This window comes from Passer montanus, unplaced genomic scaffold (assembly GCF_014805655.1).
Source record: "Passer montanus isolate IOZ18808 unplaced genomic scaffold, ASM1480565v1 scaffold25, whole genome shotgun sequence".
Taxonomy (NCBI): Eukaryota; Metazoa; Chordata; class Aves; order Passeriformes; family Passeridae; genus Passer; species Passer montanus.
This window is the reverse complement of record NW_024367149.1, coordinates 10,176,876-10,197,964: the sequence shown is the minus strand read 5'-3', so window position 1 is coordinate 10,197,964 and position 21,089 is coordinate 10,176,876. Positions and strand designations below refer to the sequence as shown.

The 21,089-nt window shown below is 43.9% G+C and overlaps 1 protein-coding gene across 13 annotated transcripts in view; it reads right to left on the bottom strand.

The window, feature by feature from the left end:
- NFIA (nuclear factor I A) overlaps positions 1–21,089 on the bottom strand; it is a 241,295-nt gene that overhangs the window by 79,325 nt on the left and 140,881 nt on the right. For all 13 annotated transcript variants that reach the window (XM_039711716.1, XM_039711721.1, XM_039711727.1 and 10 more), the window contains one exon: positions 3,434–3,508. In XM_039711716.1, the coding sequence (XP_039567650.1) occupies positions 3,434–3,508 (75 nt within the window). The remainder of the gene's footprint in view (positions 1–3,433; positions 3,509–21,089) is intronic.

The following is a 21,089-nucleotide window of genomic DNA, read 5'->3' as shown; positions in this document are numbered from 1 at the left end:
CTCCCAAACCCGTCCATCCCCGGCGCTTCTGCCTCTGAGCCTTTTGTTGTCAGCACAGACCTCTCCAGAGAGGGAAGAATGAAGCCTCTGTTATCTGGAAGGGTCTCCCCAGTATCTGGGGTGACAGACAACACTCAGAGAGGAGCTCACACCCTCTGCCTGCTAATAATGGAGGAGAACTGACAGCATGAGCTGCAACACCCACATCAGATGGGCTGGAGAGCAGTCTTTGTTTTTTCAGATGCACATCTATGATCTCTTTTCTCTGTTTTACTAGGCTCTGCAAGACTCAGCAGCTGGGCAGCATTTCGAAAGAAAATCTGCATCTATAGGACTGAAGAAAGCAAGTTTCTGTTACCAGTTACAGTCTAGACTTGTTCAATAGCTCACAGAAAGTGTGATGATCAGCACTGATAGGCAAGATAGATAACAGAAACAGCTGACCTTTCACTTGATTAATTCATTCCCCAAATTTGCATGACGGAGACAACTGCCTCTTACTTGAGACTCCTTGTCATGTGGACCTCTTGGAACTTTACTAAATCAACCCGGCACATAATTGCTACCCACAATATTTTGTGAGATTAGTTTTGGATAACAGCTGCCTCAGGTCCGTTAAAACTGGGGGAAATCACTTATTTCTATCATTGTATTACCAAAAGCAAGCATAGGAAGAAAAATAACAGTGGGCATACACAAAGATGACCTTTTTGGAAAGAGGACTGGTCTCAAATCAGGACACAGGAACACACAGACAACCCAGACCGGGTTATATCAACTTTAAAAGACCTTGCTTACCAATTTAGGCAAATATGCAGCAATTACCTTGTTCCTCTGTTATGTTAAATAATTCTTTGAATATAAGCATGTGAGTTAATACTGAGTTTTCTGGGAATGTGCTGCTAGACTTGACACTAAACATATCCTACTGGGTAGCCAGGGCATGTCAGGCTGTGGGCTTCTCAGACCTCATAAAGTAAACAAGGTTAAGGCTGGTCAGTACATGTCTGGGGCATCTCCAAGGAAAATCCAGGGTGCTATCAAAAGCAGTGTAGCTAAATCAGTTGCTGGCACTCTTCCCTCTGAGTCAGTTCTGAAGTGATATCCCGATATGCTTTGGGGACACTATTTTTGGTAGAGGTGCTGGCTTGTAGACAGGATATAAAACTGAGGTCTTGACCTCCCAGGATTATTAAAGAGCCCATGAAAAACAGTGCAAACTCCCGTGTCTGGAACAGATAAAAATTGAATCTTTGTGTTTTTCCCACCAACACCTTCTTTCTTATTTCTAATAAAGCCCATGCTCTTCCTGCCTGCAGGTGCCCCATCCTTGAAGGTGGTGCACGTCAACTGCAAGCAGAGGGAACATCTCAGACACAGCTCATAATTTGCAAAACATGCTGAGTGCTAGGATTTCTGATACCCAGTGTTTCAGTTTAGTTACAATAAAATATCAGGGAAAATTAATAAGCTTGAAACATGATGCTCACGAGGTCAGTGCCAAGCTCTGGGGGAGGCTGGGAAGGCTCCAGCCAGGAGTGGGGCACTTTCCTAGGAAAAGTGCACACATGGAGCACGGCTGACAGAGTCCAGAGCTCTGCTGTGCAGGGCTCCTCCAGGCAAGATAAGGCTGTGGGGAAATGGGATGCCTTGCAGAGGGGGAGGGTGAACCCTTCAGGCTTCAAAAGCTTCACGCTGTCACACTGAAATGAAGTGACACAGCATGGAGACACTCAAATCCTGGTGACAACCTGGGCTTGTCCACCCTGGCTGCAGGAACCAGCCAGTCTCTGCTGCCTGCACAGCCAGTCAGATGCCAAAGCCTCTGCTCAAGCACTTCAGCAAGTGAACTGATTTGCAAATGTGCTGAGCACTCAGCAGCTCCTCTTGACTTCTGAGTCCTCTTAACTTTGCCCTTCTCTCAAAATTCCCACCAGTTGTCAGGGAAGGAAGCTCAGGAGAAATGTTTTCTCTTATGTATCTCCCACTTGCCATGCTTTCCTTGTGCCATCCTTTTCTCGAATGTAAAGCAAATTTCCTAGCTAGTGTCTTTCCAAAAGAGGAAATAAACCAGGAAAATCCTCTGAGAAACTCTGTGTTCTCATGCAAAACCACAGATTTTCTACTAGGTTTGTACCAGTTAGATTCTAGCCCCAGAATGACTTAAATTACATTCCCAGAGCCAGCACACAAATACATATTTCTGCTATCTAGGAGGAGAACCATTTTTATCATTTAAAGAGACTGGTTGTACCCTCAGGTTTTAAAGGGGCACAGAGCTGAGGGTTTCACCTGGAGCAGTGGTGATTGGTGATAATGTGATAATATCTAGCTAGAGAAAAGATCACAGAATGGTTTGGGTTGGAAGGGACCTTAAAGATCACTTAGTGCCACCCTGCCATGGGCAGGGACACCTCTTCCACAACACTTCCAGGTTGCTCCAACCTGGCCTTGGACACTTCCAGGGATGAGACGGCCACAGGGAAGAATTTTTAGATCCCTAAAGAAATCCCACAGGCCTGGCTTTGCAGCAGTGTCTCTGCAAGACCCTGTCCACACTCTTTCCTTGGACTATCTGGATTATGTCATAGCAAAATACAATCAATGCACCTTTGATCAATGGAACAGGGTGGTGACAGGTGCTCTTAATTTGGTGTTGTTAGTGAGTATTGACAAGCCTGTAATGATCATGCTGCAGTGTGTCACTCATGCTGGGGGCATTAGCATTCTTTAAAGGTCACATCCCAAATCCTTCTAGAAGCCATACAGCTAATGGAAACGTGGGCCTGGGGAGGGCAGGATGTGTGAGACTAGCAGGGCTGAAGTTGGCACAGTTGCTGGCATTATTAATGACTTCAGCAACTTGCAGGTGTACAAACCCCAAATTCAGGGGTACCCTGAGTTGGAAGGAACCCACACAGATCATCAAAGTCCAGCTCCTGGCCTTGCACTGGGACAGCCCCAAAAATCACACACACAGACGTACACATGGCATGGATGAATGCAATGAGAAAAAACAGCATCAGAAAATTTCCAGGTTTATGTGAATTGGTCAGGTAACTTCCAGAGGTCTGGTTACAATACCAAATACAATACCCTTGGATCCTCCAAGGGATCCGTGGGAGGCTGATTTCTGTATGTATTTGTCTGCACTCTGCCCATTTTCAGCTGGGTACCAGACAAGCTTATCAACTTGCACATGCAAGTTTGCAGAATCGAATTATTTATCAGATGACTTTAAAATTCTGCTGGTTTATTTTCACCCATTAAAAGAAGTGGCACATAAATGCTGTCCACTGGCAAGAAGAGGGGAGAAGACAGTCCTAATTTTCAAGATGCTGCTTCTGAACTGAGGAAGGGAACAGTAAGAATCAGAGAAAAAAATAACTTGGATTGCAGAAACCGCATAAATCAGACACAACATGATACTTACTTTGTGAGACTCTTACTAGCTCAGTCACACTGAAAACACCTGATGTGACAAAACTGTCCTGGAAGCCCAAATGTCCTACAAAACAAACAGAGAGAGAGAGAACTGCGATTAGCTTCAAGCATTTAATGACAGTATTCTCAAATACTTTACTTTCATTTAGACTTAAAATGTGACATCTAATTTCCCACTTAGCAGTAATTATTGTTTATGTAGGTGGGTAACCAGTCATACAGCTATGTAGGCTGCTTTGTGGTTTCTATCTAGAGGTTAGGAAAGCTAACATGACACATCAGCAGGGAGATTTTTACATGTTAAAGCATCTCAACAGGAAATCTGAAACAAAAGAGGACTATTTTAATAAACGGTTACCTTGGATGACCCCTAATGACTTCACAACTGAAATGAAAATACTGTACCTGGGAAACAGACAGGACAGCTAAGTTCCATAATCGTTTTAAACATTATTCTCTAAAGAAACATCTGATCAGGATTATCTACCCATTCATTCAAACCAAACAAGATTTAAAGATGTAGTCTTCATTTTTCTAAGGTTACACTAGGGGGATCTGAGAAGAGCAGATGGTTAAAAAAAATCAAATTAAGGCCTGTACAACTAAAAAAAATTAAATTCTAACATTTAAAACTAGGTTTTGAAAGGAAAAATAAATCTCTGCATAAGAAAAAGTATTAACTTGGTGGGCTGTCTGTAGGAACCAGGGCGGAGGCATCCACGCTCACCTCCCTTGCGCAAGGAATGCCTCTACACTGGGTATCAAAATGTGATGGCACTTTACATAACAGTATTTCCCTTCTTCTCTGCAAACATGCCTACCACCAAATGTTCATTTAATTTTCACGGGTATGCTCAGTGACAAAGGAGCAGCCCGGGCTGCAGCCCAGGCCGGGATCCGGCAGCTCAGGCGGGACAGAGCCGCACTTCCATTAGAGGGAGGGCTGCACTCCCCTGGCCAGGCTGACCTCCTGCTTGGAAATCAGGGTCACAGCAGAAATCGCAGGATAAAGGGATTATTAAAAGAACTGTAAAGTCCTGCTTGCCCACAGGATAAGTGGCATACCTTTTTAGGTTGTCCTACTTAGAGTCACTGATTCCGGCGCACGCACACATTTATTATTGAATGTTTTGCAGGGGCACCATCTGCTCTGTTGTTAATTGTTTGTCAGGCTCAGTACAATTTCCTTGCGTTCCATATATTCTCCTGCACCCCACACTCATGCTGGGAATACCTGTGCACCTTCCTCTAGTGGTCAGAGCAATAGGACTAATGCCACCTGCACATTTGTACTCCTGCCTTTCTTTTTGGGGGTCTTTAAACAAACCCAGAATATCCCACTGCCATTTCTACCTGTGGAACGGGATGCAAAAAGAATGCACCTTCTGTACAGGTCTACAGAGGGTGGAATGTCAGGCAATGTGTCAGGGAAGGGCTTGGGAGAGATCTGGAGGGAGGTGAGCCTTTCACCTCCAGCCAAGATCTGATGGAATTCTGCTCCCACACAGAAGAAGTTCCCTGTTTCTGCGAGGAGCCCACGGTGCCAGATGAACACAGTCTCTAAGCTAACAGACTTGAGACAAGTTTCTGCATCAGGCATGTTTTTATACTCCAGAAATAATGATGAGTTTTCAAACTGTGTATATGTATATCTTTGGGCATCCTTGTGTATGTGTGTATACATATGTATTATGTACACAAACATATAAATATACACAAATCTGTCATGCTCCAGCTGTAGATAAATGTACTATAAAATATTGAAATTGATGCTGAAATTCAACACAAACAAATTCCTCAATCTGCAAACAAGGTTTTTATTTACATCAAGAGAATAAATTTTTCCCTACTTCAAATGAAAAAAAATGTTCTTACGGGCTTTTATTTTTCCTTATTTTCAATTTAGAAATAGCTCCCAGATAGCTGTAAGTGCTCTTGCCTGATCTGCTTTGTATTTTCCCACAATAAAGGTGATGACTACCTCATTCTGCTTTTTAGAAACGGTTGCTGCCCATACACAACGTTTGTTCATCACCGATTTCCCAAGTATTTTTAATATGAAGATCTACTTTTCATATGCTGCAGCAGACCTGCCTATTGAATTAAATGATCTGTGAATTAAAAATAATTCTCTTAGGTCTTCACTGAAACCACTCATGTGCCTAAAATTAAGCATATGCTTAAGTGCCTTGCTGGATCAGGGCCAGGACGCTTACTACTCCGCAGAGCCCTTCAGAGGGAAGCCAGTCCATGCTATGTAACTTCTCACACTGTGCTCATCATGGCAGCATCTGAGCAACTTCCAGAAGTGCATCCAGCAATGCCACGAACATCTGCCACGTGCTGTTTTTTTCTGCAGCACACCACGCTGGCTCTGCTCTGGTGTCCACTCCCACCTGCATTTCCCAGGCAGGTTCCCCCGCACGGAGAGTGAAGGTGAAATTTAAATATGGAAGGGGAAAAAAAACCAAAACCAAACCCTGAATCACAGCCACTATGGGATATTTGGCTGACTTTTTAAAGGGAAAGCCCAGAGCCCTTTGTAATTATCCAGTAAATATGTGATTGTGGCAAGGCAAAGCATGTTACTTTAAGCTGTCACACACAGATGAAACCAGAAATGAAAGTGCCATTTTAAATAGATTCTAACTCTCAGGGCATGAGACAAGAAGAATAAGTTATCTTGGGCATGCTGACTTCAGTATTCCTATCTTGGGTACACTTGAAATGTCCACTTACTCCTGCAGGAACATTCCTTTTTGGGAGTACATGTAATAGTAATCATTAAACAACAGCACGCAACGAGCATGGTTAGATTTTCACCCTTCAATACCAAAAATAAACATTTCACAAATGAAAGGTGAATTTCACAACTCTCCAATTTTATATTTACTTATAAACATTAGGAAATCGAGGGCTTGCCTTGCCAATCATTAGGAATATCCTGATACCCACAAAAGCCCTGCCCTTGGCTTTGAGGGCATGAACGTATTTCAGGGTACGGTTGGTCTGTGAATTTGCAGTTCAGTAGAACCCCATGGAATTTTGAAAGGTTTGCCTGGATGGCTCAGACTGCAAAATCCAGGCCTAAGACTCTCGCTTTTGCTGAGCTTGGATAACAGTGAGAGAAGAAAACAAGGGAAATAGTACAAAGAACTTAAATGTGTAAAAGAAGTATTACTGGGAAACAGCAGCACTGGCAAAAGATGTGAAGCTAACATTATTAACAGGGGTCAAAATGCAAAAAATGTATCAGTTTGGCTGAATTCTGAATGAGGAGAAAAATAGGTAAAGCCAAGCAATTACATATGCAGATGTTAGCACTAAGAAGCTCCTGCACTGAAAAGGTGATTAAACATCCTGAAAGCTCCCAAGATTTACTTTTCATACGGCACTTTACTGAAATACTTGCATTGTGATAATTTTGCTCAGTATCCAAGAGATGGGAGATTGAAACTGCTGTGTAGGACAGGTTGTGTCTGCAGCTTTGTGCAGCAGCCACTGTTTGGTAGTGAAGCAGGTGCCCAAAATGAACCTTGCAGAGTTCATTCGTTGCAATTTTGGGTACAAATTAAGACATGTGGCTGGCCAGGGCAGGCCCTGACTCAGCAAAGCTGTTGCAGCACGTGCTTCACTTCCATCACATGCCTGACTAAAGCACGTGCTCGCTGCCCTGCCAAACAAAGATGGGCTGACAACCTCCAGGAGGAATTAAAATAAATGGTTCAAGCATTCCTTTAGTCAAGTCTAGGGGCAGGTAGGACTTAGCTCATCACCTAAGATCTTACTTCAGCCCACAAGGATGATCACCTTTCCCTAAGATGGGAAAACACCCAGGATAATACGACCAAATTAAATAAAGAAGATCAGGATAGTAACTATTAAATCATTGTGCACAACAGCACGACGTTATTGTTCCAGGTACCACATGGAAAAAACATTTTTCCATAACTTGATGGCTGCTTTAACTGGGGAGAAAATTCCCAATGCCATTTACATATTCTTCTTTTGGATCCCAGCAAAGAAGCCAGAAGAAAAGGCTTCAATTGCTGGAGCCTAATTTTGATCTCTCTCAAAGAAGTTTTAAACAAATCTTTCTACACCGATCAAATAGAGTTTCACCTCATTTTCTCCTAATTTACACTGGCAGAGGAGAAATCAGGATTAGGACTTGTTGTCTAGTGCTATTTGTTTTGAATTATTAAGCAAACATTCCTATTTCAATGAGTAAACGTGTACAAAGGCAACTAACCTTCGTCCTAAAATGGAGTTTACAGGGAGAGTATTGTCTGCTTTCCCAATTAATGCAGTAAAAAGGAGTCTCAGACGTTGAGCTACCAATCAAGAGCTTGTGTTGTAGCTTGAGAAAATCATGACTGATTCAATTACTTTTATGTAGAAAGTCTGAATATAGTCTATAGGTTAAAGTTCATCGGGTTATTGTTCCTTAATTGAATATCTGAAGATGTTTTCAAGGTGCTCAAGGTATTATTGTTATTTAATTAGGCTTCCTTGAGTAATCCAACAGTATTATTTTTGCTATAAAATAGTTAGATTGCACCATAAATACACAAGGCATTTTCTAAACAGAGATACAGCTGGTTTCCTGAAAGTCAACCTTAAATAAAACTGGGAGAGGGTTACTCCTTTGAAGATGAAGAAGTTCAAATCCAGTTATTTTTCTTCCACTACAATCTGAGTGACAGTGTATTAAACTTCAGAGAACAGCTTTTTGGGACACTTTGATACCTTTTCAGTGTTTTGAAATTACACAAGTCCCCCAAACTAGCACTGAACCCATTTCTAAGACTTTTTTCATGTTCAGCATCTCACTATACATAGCAATCTTAAAACCTTAAAATAGTAATAATCAATTAGGGTCTCAAGCCTATTATCTTAACCAAATGCCTGATTAAAAGAAAAGCCCTCTCTGCTCAAAGTGCAACTTGATTCCTTTTGGTTTTATCCTCTATCTAGATAATCCCATGTTTCGCAAACAATGCGGAGCAATAATGTGGATGAGAAAATTAATGTCTGTATCACACAGCACACGCAGGCCTGGAGAGAGGGGATGTTATCAGAGGGAACCCAGCTCACCCCCAGGACTCCCAAAAGATTAGCTGTTCCATGCTGAGGAGGATGGGGGTGAGGGAGTAACTCCTAATCTGCATTCTCCAGCAAAAAAGGGAAGGGCTGAACATGCGTGCTCCAGTCAAGACCTTCATAACATTTACACTCTGCTTAATTGGAAGGTGAGTTTATCAAGGCTGGGCTGACCCAGCTGAGGCAGCCCTGCCACTGCTGAGAAATAGCTCAGCTCTATCTCACGCTGGAAATACAAAGAAAGATCCACAGGGCTAAGCTGTATATCTAAAAAAAACTAACTCTGAATCTAAAAAAAAAAGGAGATGGAGGAGACCATCTATGCCAGCCACAATATTCTGTCCAAGGGAATGTCTGTGACATTCTGATGGCAGACAACACCAGGCTGGGATACAGCATGTAGGAACAATGAAATCTGCATTTACCAGCAGCTCCCAAATACTGATCACCAGAGCTGCCATGGTGGCCTTATTTTAATTGCTTTGCATAAAATGCATTCCTCAAATTTGTAACTGATGAACCTTTAATGGTAAATCAGACCGCATTCTTAATTCGTGGACATTTTATAGAAGATTTAAGCAAGTCATTATACACTGAAGGTGATGCAGAAACCTCTCTCTCGTTCCCTGACAAATGCTCCCACTCCTATTTCAGCTTGTTATTTCCAATATAATTTTAATGCCACAGCAACAGCTCACCTTGGACAAATTGCACATTTTCTTACGAAAATAACTGTGGGGCCACACGTCAGAGATGCTGTTATTTTCCCTGACTCACTACCTGCCTTTGGCTGAGGTTTTAAGAAGCACCAGAACTTTCTTTGTGGCCCATAGCAGGATGGATTAGACCGTCCAGGGCATGTCGTGTTAGTACAATAGAGGAACACTTTTAAGACTTTAAAGTCATGTAATACAATTCTAGGCTGGATCTTTCTTGTTAAAAAAAGTAGAATGGGAGTGATTGAAAGAGAAAAGGGCCAATATTTGACAACAGAAATCAGCATAACCTCCTAACAGCGGCAGTCATGGATGACTGCCCTTTGACCCGGGGAGATTATGTGGGATTTCAATGACAACAGCTGGAAGTGAGCATGTGAGAATAGAGAACACAGATCTGAGGCCTCCTACAAAAGACTGCACAATCCCTGCCCAGATCTGAGTGTTGATTAGAAATTGTTTCCTGGTCCTGGCTTAATAGACTGTGATAATGAAAGTTTTGTTAACCCTTCACAATATGCAAAACCACTGGTAAATGATTTGCCTTTTTGGGTTTTTAGCTTAAAAGTCTGCACCCAGCAGACAGTGAAATTGTCTGTCTAAAATTGCTTGCTTTTGTGGGTGCCCAGAGCTCAAGTTCAGCTCCTTTTCTGTATGGTTTGTGGCCATTGGGAATCCACCTCTGCTGGGGGTGGCTTGGAGGAAGGACTCTCACCCTTCCCTAAGGAACCCACCTGAGCAGGGATGCTCCAGAGGTGAATCAGAACACAAACACATGTGTACCATCATACCTTTCCTCCTCATGGCACTTTAGAATCTCTCATGAGAAAAATGCCAAATTATGCTTTTGATATTTGTCATATTGAGCTTCAGAGTCTGGGCTGCAAATAAATAAATGTGGGACCACAGCAAACATGGCATCAGGTGTGTCACCAACAGCCTGATCCTGCACGGATCCACTGCAGCCTCAGCTCTTAGGAGATTCAAACTCATTTTATATTTAAGTGCAGAGATAGTGGAATTAATGGAAACTTATTACCGTTAATGAACCGATTACAGATTGCAATCAATCATGTCAGGTTTTGTCCAAGTGGTGGCACACGGATAGCTCCTTTCTCTTGAAGACAAAGGTCTTCTTGAAACATTGAAAGCATTTCAATTCACATTAAAGACCTTGTGTAATGGAAACCATTCCAAGATCTAAGATGTCTGCTGTGGGTTTTCATTTCCGATGACTCCTGACATCATTGGGTACTTTTCAGTACTCGTGTGTGTGAGAAATCAGTTAAATACCGTTTTTTGATATAACGATAAAAATTTAGAATCTCCCTGTCTACCATAAACCAAATTTGATAAAAAAACCTGCATTAATACCGATAGGGGCCTATAGCTTGAAAAACAACAGATGTCTTAAATTAGCATATTTCTGTTTCAGGTCCTCCATCCAAAAAACGAAATATTAAAGAAAAGCAGAAAAAAAATCATTATAAATGGTCATACTCATTTGGCAGCTTATAAAATAATATGCTTCCTCAAAAGCATTTCAAAGTAAATGAGATGAAATCTACCTTGGGATAATAATTCTGGAATATTTATAGCATCCAACAATAAAAAGAGTAATAAAAAGAAAAGCCTGCCTCCCCAAAAATAATAATATGAAGGAGTTATTTATCTTCATATTTTCACATCAACCCTGGTTACAAGAGCAATGACAGCTGAGAGCTCCAAGGTCTGTGGTGGTGTTGCCAGTGACTCAGTGTCCAAATGGAGCTTCCAGGGAAAGCTGGCAGCATGTGGTGCTGCAGGGTGCTCCCTGGGCACTCACCAACAGGCACCAACCAACCCCATGGGAAAACTGGGCACTGGAGGGGAACACCCAGAAGGGAATATTGCCATCCCTGCCCATCTCCATCCCCAAGGTGTCCATAAAACAACATCCCAATCACGAGCTCGGCATTGCAGTAACCTCAGGACCCCCAAGACAGCTGGGAAACCCCCTAAAGAGAATAATGTAAGGATCACAGCTCTATCCACTGGTCATTTTTTGATGTTTTTGTTTTGTTTTTTGACCTTATTTCTGGTGGAGCCTGAAAGTGTGGGTTTGTACAACTCGCTTGTCTGCAGCCGATTGCACGAGCTCCATCAGCTGCCCTTGCTCCTCTCTCCATCAGCTGCCCTTGCTCCTCTTCCATCCCCTGCCCTTGCTCCTCTCACTCCTCACCAAGCATCAGCTGGTATTTTGCCTCCTGAATCTGCCCACTGGTTTCTAGGAAGCTGCTGGCAGGAGGAAGGAGCCGATGGCAGGGCCGTGTGCTGTGGCCGCGTTCCGGTCCGCACGCCGCCGGAGCGTGCCTTGGAACACGCAGAGTCTACTTGGGTTTACACTGCTCCAAATTAGAATTTAGCTGCAGTATTAATGCCATAAATATTATTGTTCATGCTGCGTGAAGAACATCAGTGTGAAAATAAACGTAAGGATATTTAAAAACTGGTGTGGAATACTTAGGTATTCAGACTAATCACGGGCTGAAATAAGCACATTTGTTTCAAATCCTGTTTATAGCACTGCAGCCCCTCCCTCCTTTAAATCTTCCTCTTAACCATAGTGATGTTTATTGAATACCTGTCATTTCTCCAGCAGCATGTGCCAACAGCGGCTCACCAGTGCCAGGCTGCATGAAAACCCTTCTGTCTCCTATTCTCCAAGGGGCTCCCTTAGATCAACCACTACCATACCCAATACACTGAAACCCATAAATTTGCAGATACTGTAGTCAAAATTCTTAACAGGAAAGTGCACCCATTTTGCCCAGTGTAGCATACTGAAATATCACATGGTGAGAAGCATTTCTCACCATGTGTAAACTGTCAATTTGATTTGAAATTAAAATTTTTGATTAACATGAGCATTTCTGAGCCTCCCGCTGGCAGCAGCCCTATTGCTGAAAAGTGACATGATTTGTGACACACATGCTGTACAGAAGCCCCATGCCAGCAATTGTTAAAACCATTTTCATTCTGCTTTAATACGGTATGACACTCAGGAAAATAATTTTAATATTTAGGAGAAAGAGGGTAAAGGCTTAAGGACTGAAGTCCTTTATGGGTGTAAAGCAGGATTAGAGCTGCACGGAAAATCGGCACGGAGGTCTCCCCATCTCACAAGTCATGTCTCTTTTCAGCAACAGGAACCATCTGCAGGAGGCTAAGAAAGGTCCATGCCGAAGCACAAAGCCTTCTTTTAAATCCAGTTGATATTTCAAACACAGCATGATGTACTTTCCACCTATGAATGCCGAGATGCTTGTGCACGGCAAAATGCATGCAACTCCAGTAATTAAACCCTCTCGGATGGGAGGTAGGATTTTCTGGTTTCCACAGCAGTCTGTTATTTTTCCATGTTTATCATTTCCCCGGAGATATCAGTGGTTACCGGAGATACTAACATTTATAAAATATATCTTTTACGAAAGAGGAAAGTTTTGTGACTATTGAGACTTTTAAGGCTGGGAATCTACCTCTTCACTAGGGTGGTGGGAAGATTTTTGTTAGTTTGAACAGCTACCAAGTGACAACAAGAAGCAGGACAGATTTCAAGGCTCTCATGTACACACAGCAGGAGACAAAAGTTCAGAGGGGATTTTTATAAACGTAAGCCTGTGTCACTGCTGCAAGCTGCTGACTCAACTGTGTCACCTGCGTGTTTCTCAGAGTGGATCATTTTTTTTCCAGTAACATCATGTTCTGAGGAAGTTTATCATGAAACAAGTATCACGAACAGTCATTCTGAGCAGCAGAACAGCTTTGATATGTGTCGACACGCATCTGACTTTCCTTTGAGCTCCTAACACTGTTCATCACATTAAACACTCTGCTCTGCTGGACTCTCTGCTCCTAGTAAACACAGCGATTTCTAATTGCCATAACACAGCGAGTTTAAAAAACATAGTATTTCAAAAGTAATTTTAGATGGTGAAATGAAATACCAGGGAGATTCAGATGCCCTGGAAGTATTCAGGCCTAAACATAAAGCCATGGGCTCATTTATGTTGATAAGAGAGCATGGGAACACAATCTGCATGAAAAACATGATCTTCAATAAAGCTGTGATACACGGTTACTAGAAGTATGCAGGTTCTTTTAAATAAGTCTTAAGTTTAAATAAGCATTGTGTGTAAATACCTCGCTTTAATTAGCATTTTGCCAAGAAATTATACAACTGCACTCAAGGATGCTGTAATTATTTCAGGATCTATAAAACCCTCCCTCAGCTGGTGGGAGATAAGTGCACCCTCCAAGGATCGAAGGAGTCTGAAGCCCTGAGGACACAGAATTAGGGGGCTGTAAAAAGAGGTATTGGGGGGTTTTTAATGTGCATGTTAGTTTATAGGAATAATCCATGTATCCAGATAATATGGCAGGATTCTGTAGGAAATCTGCCAGAGTCCAGGAGGAGCTGCTGGGGACAGGGTCAGGTGAGGGCAGCTCCCCTGCCTCACTTTGCTGGGTGATATGGACACAAACCCTGGTGACTTTATCCACTGGTTCTCCTCTCATCCTCCCTTCCTGGCACTCCCCTCTCTTCACACCACGGCACTTCTAAAAGACTGTGGCAGGACACCACGATAATGGAAGTATCTGCTCAAGATTAGATTGTACAAATGTGATGTGAAAGTAAGGAAGCTGGGCATGGAAGCTAAGTCCTGGTCCAGTGGTGGTGGTGTCAGTTCTCAGCTGACACCAATGGTGAGGCAGCTGTAATTCACAGTAAATTCCATGGATATTGTGTATTTATCTGTTGTCCTTGAAATTGCATTTTTGGAGTTTTCTCTCCAGGAGTCTCTTACTCTGTTCTTTGCACAGAACTAACTCTGATAACTTTTAGTCCCAACTCGGCTGACGTCTACTGGTTACATATTAGTTATTTTAACTAACTTTACACCTAAGTTATTCTTGTGTCTGGGGAGGGAAGAGATTTGTCACCAGTCACATCATGCCATGCAATCATCTGCCTCTGACTGGCTCTACTGGGAGAGTGAAGGTGCACGGGCAAAGTACTGCACACCCCTGGAGGCAACACAGCCCCGTCCCGGGGTGACCCAGGCTCTCCAGGCTCATATCCCAGGCTCATATCCCAGGCTCATATCCCAGGCTCTGCCAGGTCTCTGCCTCCCTAGGCAGTGAGGAGGAAGCCCCAGAGACTGGCTGACTTCCCAAGCTGTGCTGCACTCAGGGTTAACCACGCTTTCAGACAGCAGTGGAGAACACCCAGTCTACGAGTGGGCAATTCCCCAGCCAAGTCCCAAACTAGGGACATAAATCCAGTGGGAACAGACTGCTGGGTGTGGAAACCAGCAGCAGAGCTCTGCACGATGACTGAGACTCTCTTTCCGTTTCACTCTAAGTTTGTGTTTTGTAGGGCAGGATGCCCTGTCTACATTCCTTTACGGACTAAGAATGGACATTTACTAACAAGTGCTTGGGCGGACAGCCCAAAACTACAGACTCCTGGCCTGGGACTGCAGGACAGAGAGGGCCAGTGACCCCCATTTGTGTTTACTGTACTTCTACAGACACATGTTGGTGTGATGGGGGCATTCACTTTCTCAGGTTCAGGCCAAGGTCAGGCCAGAACACGGACCAAGTTTATTTTTCTCGTGTAATCTGCTCAAGCTGTAGCCCAAAGGGGGTCTCAGAGTTCACTCATTGTAAGGGATTCAACATGAACACAGTAAACAGAAGAGACAGAGAGGGACCTTGCTCATCCCTCACTTATTTCAAGTTCTTATCCCACTTGAGGCAGATTGGGTGGTTCCAGGGGAGGTGCTCAGGGAATTGGGATGACATTGGTGGGATGTCCCATCCCAGGAGGGTGCCTGCAGCAACTCAGACATGCTCTTGAGGTACCAGTGAGGACCTGGGATGAATCTGTTGCTGGAAGCTGGGCTGGATAGCTAAGCCTTTGCACTCCGTTCCTGTGGTAGATTTGCCTTTCCAGACCGTCTAAACCACTTCAGCAGTCAGTGCAATACCCAGGGATGCAGAAACATGGCACTGGGATGGACTGCCCTATCCTCATGTGTATAAGACAATCTGAAGATACCACAGAGGCCAGGACTTCATACTTTTGGGCCACACTTAGCAGTTTGGCCTGTGACAATTAATACTCTGACTGACTTTCAAGCTGGCAGGAAAGAATGAGAAAAGGAAAAGGAATTCCACTGGCAGAGAGCTTTACATTACACTAAAGCAACTCAGGTAAAAGAAAACCTATCTATTATGGTTTATGATGCATAAACATTCATTTCTTCTCTGATCCTCCTTTGCTTACATTACTGAAATGCAGAAATAAAGGGAAAAATAATGATGGATGGCTTTTGGAAAAGTTAGAGTTCAACTCAGGATGGATGCAATCCCAAACATTTCAGATTCTTATCTCATCGTAATTGGAATAGCTGAACCTCTCTTGTCTGCAAAATTAGGCAAGGCATCCTGTGAGAATGGGCTCTTTTTCACAGAAGTTTAGTCCCCAGACACATGAAAGAATGAAAACAACAACTGGAACAGAACATTTTTACTTTTGAATAATGGCTTCATTTGGGCAGCTTAGAGCAAAACTTTACTGGAAGAGCTGAGGAGGAAATTGTCTCTTCCAGTGTGCCCATCCCTAGACACATTCTTCTACAGAGCACATGAATACTTGTCAAAAATGATAATTTATCTAAGAAACTCCCATTCTGTAGAATTCAAAAGAAAAACAGAAAGGGAAAAAGTACACGTGGGCAGTAGATAGACTGTCCACTCTTCTACTCCCTACATCTAATGATGAAGAAATCATTCAGCCAAGTCCACATGCCCTGCTGGATCCACCTTTGCTCTTGAGCAACTGTCTCAACTCTGCCTGCTCTGTCTTGTCAGGATGAGCAGGAGAGGGGTGGGTGACTTCCTCCAGAAGCAGAACCTCAGGTCCAGAGCAATTGCAGTGTTTGAAACATTTTGGTTTTAAAACTCCTTGAGGTTCAACAGAGAGAGATTAATTCTCAAAAGACCTGGTATCTCCAGTGATTACAGAGGGACAGGAAGGATTTCAGGTTCACCACTGGTATCTTGCTTTAATGCCTACTGTTAAATCCATGTCTTAGTCCCCGTATCATGTTAGCATAAATCTGGAAGAAAATTTCCTTTCTTTCCCATTTCATGCCCCAAGCAATCTCTGTTGACATTCTCCATCCTCACAGTTTTATCTGGCTACTTTTTGTTTGTTTGTTTGTTTGTTTCAATTCAGAGGCCTGTAAAATACAAGTGCTGCTGAGTTATCCTTGTGTTGCTTCCCTTCATCCGGTTCGTTTGCAGGAGGGAATAATGATCTGTCACCAAGGTAAATTCACTGCCTGGCAGATAATGCCACAGTGTTTCTGCTGCCCATTTCACAGTAAGACATTCTTTTTCAATGATGCTGCATCTCTGTTCTCGTGGGAACAGTTTACGGCTGACATAGCAATAGTAGTAATAACAACTTACATTTATATTGTACACGGGATGATCTTTACTTCCCTCTCCTTCTAACAGTGGACGGCCCCCAGTCCTACTGCAAATCCATCCTCATGGCCATGGCAGACAGAAATCTGGATTCACTGAGCTGCCTCATTCCTCAGCTGTTTGCTCGGGTTGTCACATCCTTTCCAGCCCACTTTGCTACTGATTTAAATGGAGCCGTGGGCCACTACCCAACCACTGCTCTAAGCCTTCCCTCACAAAAATCTGTGGGGATCCCCTCCTGCCTCAAATCCGCAGCCTCCTCAGTCTGTCAAGCTGCTGTCCAGCCTCTCCTGCCCCTCACCTCTTCTCTTCCCCCTGCAGCTCCAGCTCTGGCATGCTCGGCTGTACGGTAAAATTGGCTCCCCTCTGTACAGCGTAGGGGACAGGGCCAGCTCTCTGCATTCTGCTGCTGGAAACTTCCTGAGTGCGAATTCCCCGATTCTGAAAATCAGGACTTTGAGGTCTAACATGTGGGAAAATTGCAGGAGGTCTGCAGTGCAAAGCTGGTCAGGTGGGGACACCCCCCCCAAACACCAGCAGGTTTTCAGATGGAGATGCAGCTGTCAAAGAACCTTCTGTTACAGATAAAATCTTAAGAGTAAGGAATTAAAGTAGAAAAATAACTGGGACAGGGGTCTGGGTTCTCTGTGAGTGAGAGTGGTACAGCTACATAAGCAGTATCCCTCCCTTTTGATCCTGGGAGAAGAAATACCATCCAAAGCTTTGGCTCAGCATGAGAGCTGCTGTAGACATCCCCATGCTTGGCTAGGGCAGGGCGACTGCTGGGGTGCCACACTGGCCCCAAGGCAGGGCACACCACAGCCAGGGTTAGGGTTCTGGTCATGTGTCCTGCAAAGGCCAGACAGAGAGAAGATAAATATTTGGATCCCCTGGTGCAGCCCTGTAATTCCCTTGTGCCTCCCCTTGCCAGGGATGGGAGCGAGGTGCTGGCTCCTCACACCAGAGTGTGGCTTGCAGCAGATCCCCTTGCTTCAAGTGCAAGTGAGGGAGGGCGGGAGGTAATGATTAGAGACACTCTAAAATGATTGCATTAATTGAATCTTATGAAAATGGAAAACAATGGCAGTGGGTAATAATAAAACCCCACTGTAACTATGCACATCTCTTGTTTACTAGAAAGTGCTTCACTGACTACAGATTTACTCTGGGGCACAGCAGGAAACTTTTCTCCTTTAAATTTAATCAGCCCTTTTTTGCCTTTTTTTTTTTTTTCCTCTCAGAGAAAAATACCAGCTATCAGATCTGTGTTTCCCATCCACTCCTAAGACTCCTCAGTGCAGTGCCTGGAGGTGATAGTGTGAACTCACTCAAGAATGTGAAGGCATTTTATAAATCATTTGGTTCCAGCAGGAGGGGGAGAAAGGGAGAAGGCAGAGGGGTGATATAGTTTACAGCACACACTCAGCAGTAACTCCCAACTGTCAAACTTCAGCATTTTCTTCAGTTGCAACAGTGGTTAACAAAAAAATGTTAAGACAGCAGACACGAAATGCACATAGCAAGCAGCACATTTAATCAACTTGCACCTTCCTACCACCCCACTGCCCAAATCTATCCGGACACTATCACAACCCAGAAAAAAAAAAGTTGTACAAGTGAAGATAGGGCACTGAAAAAGGAGCAGGAACGAACAACACGAACCGCTGTAAACAACTTGCGGCACCCTTTTCTGTGCCAGATAACAACAGCAGAGTGAAAGGAGTGTGTTTACAAGTGTGGCTCACTCTCCTCACCTTCCTCCTGCCCCTTTTGCCATGCTCACTACCTCCTGGGAAAATATTTGCGGACCATTGCAAATAAAAGTCTCCTTCTCACTTTCCAAGAAATGGATCTGGTACTTTTCCATTTCAGTCACACCAGAGCCAGGCTTCAGAGGGGATTTTAATCTCACAACTCCCTGAGAGTCGCCCTAAACTTTCTTTTCAGTTCCTACCTAGCAACTTCTGCAATTAAAAAATAGTATCTAATTATCTATAGGAGTGATGAGGCTTTTTTTGGGACTCTGGTCTCACTAAAGCGCCCCCCCTGACAACAGCAGCAGTGCCCTATGCTGCTTTCAGGAGCTGTGCCTTGCCCTTCACATGCACCTCCCTGCTGGGGTACACCACTCCAGGCTTACAAAATTAAGGTCACTTGGAAAGCACCTGATTAACCCAAGAATCTGCAATATGTGCAGACACATGGGTTTTTTCTGAGTGTGCAAACCAAGTATGAGTATGAAAGTCTGGATCCATTTGAAAGCAAACCACCTTGTACCTGTAAAACCACAAGATTCATAAAGGCACTACGCCACAGGCAGAAACCAGAGGAAGGCGAGAAAAAATGACACACATTTCCATAGTGTGTAGATATATTTGGAAAGGTCTGGAGGCAACAGAACACCTCCTGTGCTGGTCAGGAAGTCAGAGCAAAAGAACATCTGAGTGTGAGCAGGAAAGTGCAATCCCTTATCTACACTTGGACATTCCCATCTGGATGAACCAAGCTCTGGCTGAAGCCACCCACAGAAGTTTAGGTGCTGGTGGATCAGGTACAGTGAAGGGTAAGTGGCAGGAAAAGTACTTTTTGCTAAGAAGTGCCAGACTGGCTGGGACTGGAGTCACAGAGAATCTCTGATGCCTTTGGGTGGGCTTGTTGGAAAACAGAAGGACACCCACCCCCCCACTGCTGCCACTGCCTCTGCCTCAAGCCTTCATCCCCCTCTGACTTCTGCAGGAAGGGAGCCAGTGCCTCCCCAGGACACAGCACAGCTCCCAGCACACATTCCTAACTTCCAGTGGTTTGACCACAGAGGGCAAAAGTTTGGCCAGGGAGCACTTCCGACGGCAGGAGAGCAGCGGTGAGCCAGCCTGGGTTTCACTGCTGTGATCTCTGAGTGGAGAGTTCCCACTCACTGCCACAAAGAGACACCACCTAAGTAGATGTGGAGTAATGAATACTTCGGTGAAGCGACTGATTTCCGAGGGGGCTTTTATCCACAGGCCCTGTATTTATAGTTCAAGCCTTTTCAATTAATACGCACACCCTAAAAGAATTAAACTACTAATTATCACATTTTACTGTGGTTCACAGAACTTTCATCAGATCTAGTAAATGAAATCACGAGTTCAGCAGAAGAAGCTTTACTGCGCCAAATTATGTCAAGGGTATATCATGTTGATAATAAAAGATCACTTGGTTGGAAGCCTAACCTAGAAGGTTGGGGAGGCGTAAAAAGTTCACATTTTGGATCATGCTGCTCTGGTGTGGGCGTTCTGTGTTTTTTCTCTTGGTTATTGTGGAAGGCAATTCTCCTGCAAGTAAAATTTTCCCCTTGTCTTACATTACTGAGCATTAGGGAATTTTTACATAGAAAGGCAAATAGAAAGGTTTGGGGTTTTGTTTTGCAAGCCAGACCTTGGCATCACATCCTCTCTCCACTAATAAACTCCCCTCTCCACTCAACAGAAATTAAACGATGCCCACACCACAAATAAACTCGTTTCCCTAAGTGCCCAGCTTCCTGGTGGGCAGGGTGGTGTTCCAAGGCATCCTTCAGCCTGTGGTCCGCTCCGGCGGCCGCAATTACCCTGACGCAACCCAGCTCTCAACTGTTAATTAAACAGCAACTCTCTCAAGAAGAGAGACATTAAAAACAGTTGTAGTAAAAGCTGGTGGTTGCTCACAGCTCCAGCTGCTGTGTCCTGGAACATGGGACATGGGCAGGAGGGCTGCCTGCCCTGCCAGAGCAGGGGGCAGTGACCTGACACCGAGGTGCCCTTAGGACAAAGAAAATCCTTGACCCTGCAAAGGGAAGCTCAGGAGTTCCCTAAAAGGCTGCTCCTGGCCATCCCATTTCCAAGCTGCCCTCTAGATGGCCCTTGCTGTTATCTCATGGATAAAGATTCATGGGATGGAGCAACAGAATAAAAATGCATTTTTGAAACTACTTAGAACAATCACAGCTGTATTTGTGCACCTTATCCACTGGAAGGGTTCATTGCCCTTTTTCTGTACACACACAATGGGAAATAAAAATACATACTGGGGCCACACTTATTTCTCCTCTCCTTTGCAGTGCTCAGCCACTCCAAGCGTAATGAACGTTTCATGTCTTTCAAGCATTGCTTTGTCATGCTATAAGCATTCATTTCATGCTTTGAATATTTCCTGTCATACTCGCCTTGGATGAATTTTTTGTGGGAATGCTTTGCTTGTGGAGGTTAATGGCTAGCAGCAGTGGAAACTGAAGTCCTCTGTCAATCCCCAAGCCCCGAGCACTGCAGG